The sequence below is a fragment of the Solanum pennellii genome, chromosome 1 (genome assembly GCF_001406875.1).
Source record: "Solanum pennellii chromosome 1, SPENNV200".
Classification (NCBI taxonomy): domain Eukaryota; kingdom Viridiplantae; phylum Streptophyta; class Magnoliopsida; order Solanales; family Solanaceae; genus Solanum; species Solanum pennellii.
This window is the reverse complement of record NC_028637.1, coordinates 17,437,588-17,443,818: the sequence shown is the minus strand read 5'-3', so window position 1 is coordinate 17,443,818 and position 6,231 is coordinate 17,437,588. Positions and strand designations below refer to the sequence as shown.

General features: G+C 30.3%; 1 protein-coding gene and 1 pseudogene across 1 annotated transcript; one reads left to right on the top strand and one right to left on the bottom strand.

Annotated features, from left to right (window-relative positions):
* Positions 1-645: 645 nt before the first annotated feature.
* On the top strand, positions 646-3,494 carry LOC107012593. Its single transcript, XM_027919210.1, has 3 exons — positions 646-1,005; positions 1,336-1,452; positions 3,225-3,494. Exons 1-3 carry the CDS (start codon positions 847-849, stop codon positions 3,378-3,380), a joined length of 432 nt encoding a protein of 143 aa, XP_027775011.1. The 5' UTR covers positions 646-846; the 3' UTR covers positions 3,381-3,494.
* A 1,449-nt stretch (positions 3,495-4,943) lies between these two features.
* Positions 4,944-5,953, bottom strand: LOC107018192 (annotated as a pseudogene).
* Positions 5,954-6,231: the final 278 nt, after the last annotated feature.

The window sequence follows — 6,231 nt, the reverse complement described above, 5'->3', positions numbered from 1 at the left end:
AATAATTCATTGAAAATTCATATACGTGTCATTGAACTTTTTAAAAGGACTCATCTATGTTATCCGTTAAAAATTTAGCTTATCTATGTCATTTTTATTTGAAAAGAGACTCATCTATGTCTATATTTTTTAACAGAAAAAAGTTTCTATTATGCAAAACTATTTTTTACGCATGGTCAATTTTGATTAAGCCATGTCATTGAATAAATTATTCTTTTTAAGAACAAAGAATAAAATATTTCATCGAACATTGATAAAAGGTTCATCTATGTCATCCGTTAATAGTTTGGATAATCTATGTCATTTCAGTTAACAAATAATGACATGGATGAACCTTTTCTCAAATAGAAATTGTTGACACCTAATTTTGGCCTAATATTTTAAAAATTAGTACCTTTTAAGCTTTATTTATTTGATGGTTCAAAATATTTTTTTTATATAATTTTAAATAAGTTTATCAATAACTAACCTTATTTATCAAAATTTTAAATTTTTTATTTGTTAATTTAAAATTACATTTTTACATATCATTAGTTACGTTCATTATATTTTTTTAAAATTCATTTTTATTCGTTACATTTCTTAATATTTATTTTATATTTTTTGCACATTCTAAAAGATCATTTAATACGGTCAAATTTTGCATACAAAAGTTGAACAATGATTTTGGACTCGATCTTGAGCCCATGACTAGATTCATTATCTAACAATTTTCTATTTAAGAAATAATTAGCTCAAAATAGGGGGGTGATGAAATTAATTTTAGAATTTGGGGGGTTTTAATTTTCAGATTTTTAACTCTTCTATAGTTCATTATATTTCCGGCTCCGACCAGTCACCGCCAATATGATACCTCACTGGGTCAACGCACCCCTCTTCTTTTCTTTCGTTTCTTCACTACCTATTCTCTTCTCCAAGAACACAACTACACCACCAAAACGCCCTTTGCGATTTTCTCTTTTTCCGGCGAAATCACACAGATCTTCCTCCCTTTCTCCATTTCAGGTAAGCTCCAAGATGGAAAAACAATCTTACCTATTTCCAACAAAAATCCCTGTCAGAACCTCGACCACACAACCCCAAATCGCCACCACTTTTCGAACCAGTGAACAACAACAAAGCAGACCCCCATTTCCCCTTTCCTCAACTCAGAAGACAAAAACCGATCACACCACTCCAAAAACCCTTTTGATTCTTTTCCTTTTTTTCCGGTGAGCAGCAGCGGCTACTTCTTGAACAAAGAAGCTCCGGTGAACTGGAGCAAAGAAGAAGAGAACGCCAGCTCCCTTTGCCCTTGTCCCTTTTTTATTTTTTGTTCTTTTGTTTGTTTCACAGGTGTATCAGCTCCGACCTCCAATGCTGGAGAACACCAGCTCCGACAACTTCAATAAATCTCCGAATCTGGCCGAAAAAGACTTACCACTGGTGACCATTCTTCATTCACTTCCTCAGGTAATCAGCTTTTATTTGCTTCCGTTTTCTTGTTTTATTCAAATTAAAATTATTCGGCTATTTTTAGTATTGTTCCTTAGTTTACATCTTTGGTGATGACTAATATGAGCATTTATTCATTTTATATTGTGTTTGGTTTATCATTATTTTGATAAAGTAGGTTTTATTGCTGCCATTAATTTAACATTAATTTCTTTTTAGTTTTTATTATTTTACTTTAGTTTTTGGCTTGATTAATATATTATTTTATTTTACTATTTTTATACGGGAAAATGGTCAATATACCTTGTGTCATTTACTCATTGTTGCTCCAATTATTAATGCCTTTATTTTGTTAACTATTTTTTCTTTATTTTATCATTTCTATTGCTTCTAATTAATGTTGTTAGTGAATTAGAGTTTATTTAGTTTAACGAATTTTATACTATTAGTTGTAAGTAATTCTCATCATTATTATTTGATTATGTTCATATCATTTGGCTGTTGCACTTTATTTTAAATTACTTCGTGTTTTTAAATGATTTTGTCTGCAAGTTAAAAATGATCAATAAAAAATATCTCTGTCGATTTCGGAGGTTTGTCTAACGAGATTATTGTTATTTTGATGAAGTGTTGGTTCTCTTGTTGTTTTGTTTTTATATATTTTAGACCTGGATAGGGCTTCCATTATACTATGGTATTTGAGTCTTGCATTTATTTTTGTGTTATCAATATAAATTTTTTTATGGTTTCATTTTAATTTTTTTTTCAACTTATTAATTGTTTAATGGGAAAATTGTATATATAATAGCAAATTAATAACCTAAAATAAATAGAATAGCTAGGGTTTGATTTAATTGTGTTCCATAGCAAACATCAGCTAAAATTTGCCAGCGTCTCTCTCCCAGAAATCTCGCTCGCCACTCTCAATTCTCGCTCGCCTCTCTCGCTTTATACACAGAAGTGTATAATTCTGTTTCTGTTTTGTATAAAGCGAGAGAAAAACATATATCTTCTTGCTATACACTTAATATTGCAGCGAAATAAGTAGTGAATTATACAATTGTGCATTATACAATTGCAGTGAAATAGGATAGCGAATTATACAATTGCAGCGAAATAGGCCAGCGAATTATACAATTTAGTCCAGCGAATTATACACTTGTATATGTATAGCGAATTATACAGTTTTATTTTTGCTATGGAGCGCAATTATGCAAAGTTTGGTATAGCATACAAATATGAATTTTTTGTTTGCTATATGTGAAAGTTGCCCTTGTTTAATCCTGTTACTATTTTTGCTGAAATTGAGTTGACTTATAGTTTTTGATTTTTTGATATAAACGTTTGGTCCAGTAAATTTTATGTAATTCGAATTAATATTGATTTTATTATGTTCAGATTCTTCCTTGCTGCTTCTAACATCACCGTTGATAAATTGTCATAATACATTATTTTAAATTTAATCTATAATTTGTTACTTTGTTTCTTTTTGACGTTAATTGACATGGTCTAAATTTTGTTATTTTAATATGTTGACCTTTACATTAATCACAAGTTAAAATTGGTCAATGAGAAAAATCTTTCTGTCGATTTTGGAGGTCTTTCCATTTTAAAAAACGGAAATTTAGTTAAGTTTATATTAGTTACTTGTTAAAATGGCGGATGAAGAAACTACTGTCGATTTCCAAGGACTCATGTTAATAAGAAGGATATTTATTTTTAAGTTATTATTTGAGTCATTTTTTATTCATATTTATTTAAACTAACACTTTTACTAAGTGTCTTAACAGGTACCCGAAGATGTTTTTCCATTGGAGTTATTCGAACGAAGTTCAAATCATATTATTTTATTATTTATTATGTATATTATAGACGTTAGGCAAATTTTAGGTCGTGTTGTATATTATAATTTTATTTTATTATTTATGTATGTTGCATGTTATTAAACTTGTATATTTTTTAATCTCCTCAATTTGAAAAAAATGAATTCAGTCGGGACCCACATTTGTGGATTTCGAAGGGTGCCTAATATCTTCCTTTCGAAATAACTTGAACCTTTACCTAGAACTAATGGTTTCGAAAATCACTTCAAAGGGTTTCTTAGTTTTCCTAAAATTAGGTGGCGACTCATTTTTAAAATTCGTTTATTCTTAAAATTCTTTTAAAACTCAATCAATTAAGTAAAAATTTAAGGATCCCATAGTGTAATTCAATAATTACACTCTGTCCCGACAAATTTAGTATTTACTAAAAATCCCTTAAAATTGTTGTGCCGTGATACTTTAGACTCTAGTGATACATGGTAAATGATACATGATAAGTTTAAACTGTTAAGAAAAAATGGGAAAAAAACGGTACATTTAATCTTGTTAACTAAAACAACTTAATTTACGGTAACAGATCATTAATAAGCATTAAATCAGCACGTAATTGGATATTAATTTCAAATTTTGAAAATTANACCTTTGATTTTGATGTTTCGCCAGAGTCTTTGTTTGAATCCTTCTGAAGATTCATAGGATCAAGCAAAGACATTTTTCTATTTTCTTTCCAATTTTCGTCGTCGAAATCATATATCCTTCTATTAATTAACGGATCCATTACTATGATGTAATAAAACAATTAACCAAAACAAAAAAGGGAAGAAAAGAAGAACTGATGATGGATTAAGAAGAAAAAGAAGAAACCAATAAAAGATGCTGGTTAAGAAGAAGAAAGACGATGATGGATTAAGAAGAAACCAATAAAAGATGTTGGGTTAAGAAGAAGAAAGACGATGATGGAGAAAGAAGAACTGAAGACGTGATGGAGTAAGAATAACAATAAGAACGGGAGAGAAATTTTCCAGATTTTTGAACTTTCAAATTTTTTGAATTTTAAAATTCAAAATTTCAAAATTGGGTGTTTTAATTAAAATTAATAATTCAAAATCCAAAAACTGATTTAGAAGATTGAGTGTTTTAATGGAGAAAAAATAGGCATTATATTGGGTAATTGTGTATTATAGGAGAGAGAATGTTATGTATCCATACACTTCTACTAAAATAAAAAAAAAGGAATTATGTAATATTTAAAAAAAGAAGGGAAAATTAGAGAATATAAAACTTATAGTTGTGTATTTAAGTTATTTTTTCATCAATTAATTATTTTTTGAGTCACCACGACTTTTTGCCCTATTTGAATAGAGTAGGGATGTAAACACAAATAACATAGATGAGCTAAACTTTTGATGAATGACATAAATAAGTCTTTTCTGAAAGTGTGACGGCATATTTGAGCCTTTTTATGTTACTAGATAACACTTACAATTTTAATTTTGTTACCAAATTTCATCAGAGTTATCTTAGCATATTATCTTCCTATATAAGGCAATTGTAGTATCAATATGGGGTAAATTTCACATATGATCACGTAACTATCACATTGACGCATTTCATGCATGACTTTTATTATAGAGATGTATAACTACATTAACGAGGTTACTGTCTCCCTCGACGCAGTAACAACAGTCAAGTATCCAAATGAATGGTAAGAAAGAGAGAAACTGGAAGCATAAGCTCAATCAACAAAAGAAAGTTAATCTTGATTGGGTTGTTTTTCTTTAGTGGTGGCTTCAGGATATTTGTAAAGCATTGGCACCTCTTATTTCAATGGCTGCTTTGTCATAAGCCAAAGTCGCTTTTAAAGCAGTGTCAAAAGTTCCCAACCAAAGCCGAGTTCTCTTTCTTGTATCTCGAATCTCTGGTGTCCACTAGCCTCATTTTCACCGTCTAACCCTCATGTACTTATTCACATCTTCTTGCATCAAATTTGAATCTTTCTTCTCTTTGGAGTTCTTCTTTTAATTGACATTGGTCCTTCCATTATCGATAGCGATTTTCGTTACATGAATCCTTTCATGTCCCTCAGACTTCTCTTCTTCATCCTTATCCTCTTCGTCTCTAGGCGAGTCTGTTGTGTCATGGTCCTGTACGTGAATACCTACAAGACGCGGAAAGACTTGGGAAATTTTTCCCACTTGATTGCTGGATTTTTTGACTACGTCAATTGCTGAGGGTTTACGACTCTATCTTTTACCTGAAGCTCTTCCTTGGAGGCCACTGCTTCATGAAAAGGAAAAAAAAAGGTGCATCAGATTGAACATCCGTACACTTCATATATGATTCGAAAATCTTTTATCAATATGAGGTGATCGTACCCTATATCTCTTTAGAAAATTTTAGAAAAAAATTTAAAGAAAACATAAACAAAATTGCTCACTCTTAAGAAAATTGTAGTGCCTCTTAATTCAATGGCTGCCTTACCATAAGCCAAAGCAACTTCTTCAGCAGTGTCAAAAGTGCCAAACAAAGTTGAGCTTTGCTTTTTGGGTCTAGGATCTCTGCTGCCCATTTTTCCCATCTCTCCGTTGTCTAACTCCTTTGTACTTTTTCGTACTTTCTTGGAACAACTTTATATATTTCTTCTCTTTGGACACTCCCTTTGTCCCAATTTTTTTATCACAATTTTGAAAATCCATCCCCAAGTTCATACTTAACCATATAAAGCATTATTAAGAATAAAAATGTTAAGGTGATTTCAATGAAAGATCTGCTTTGATCTATTCAACCTAATGAATTTGTTTCTATTGCCACGCCAAAATAAAGCTCAAAAATGTGTATCGTTTGATTATATTTGTCATATGAGGACGTCTCTATTTACTTGATCATGTTTGAAACTAAAGCAAAATTATTAATATTTTAAAAGAAAAATGGTATCACCTTAATCCATTTGAAGAATGAATTTACCTTTAGTGAG

Excerpts from the sequence above, each read along its gene's own strand:
- LOC107012593 (XM_027919210.1), top strand. The coding sequence starts at position 847 with ATGATACCTCACTGGGTCAACGCACCCCTCTTCTTTTCTTTCGTTTCT. Across the intron at positions 1,006-1,335 it reads CCTCCCTTTCTCCATTTCAG|GTGTATCAGCTCCGACCTCC; the intron begins GTAAGCTCCAAG and ends TTTGTTTCACAG. Across the intron at positions 1,453-3,224 it reads TTCTTCATTCACTTCCTCAG|GTACCCGAAGATGTTTTTCC; the intron begins GTAATCAGCTTT and ends GTGTCTTAACAG.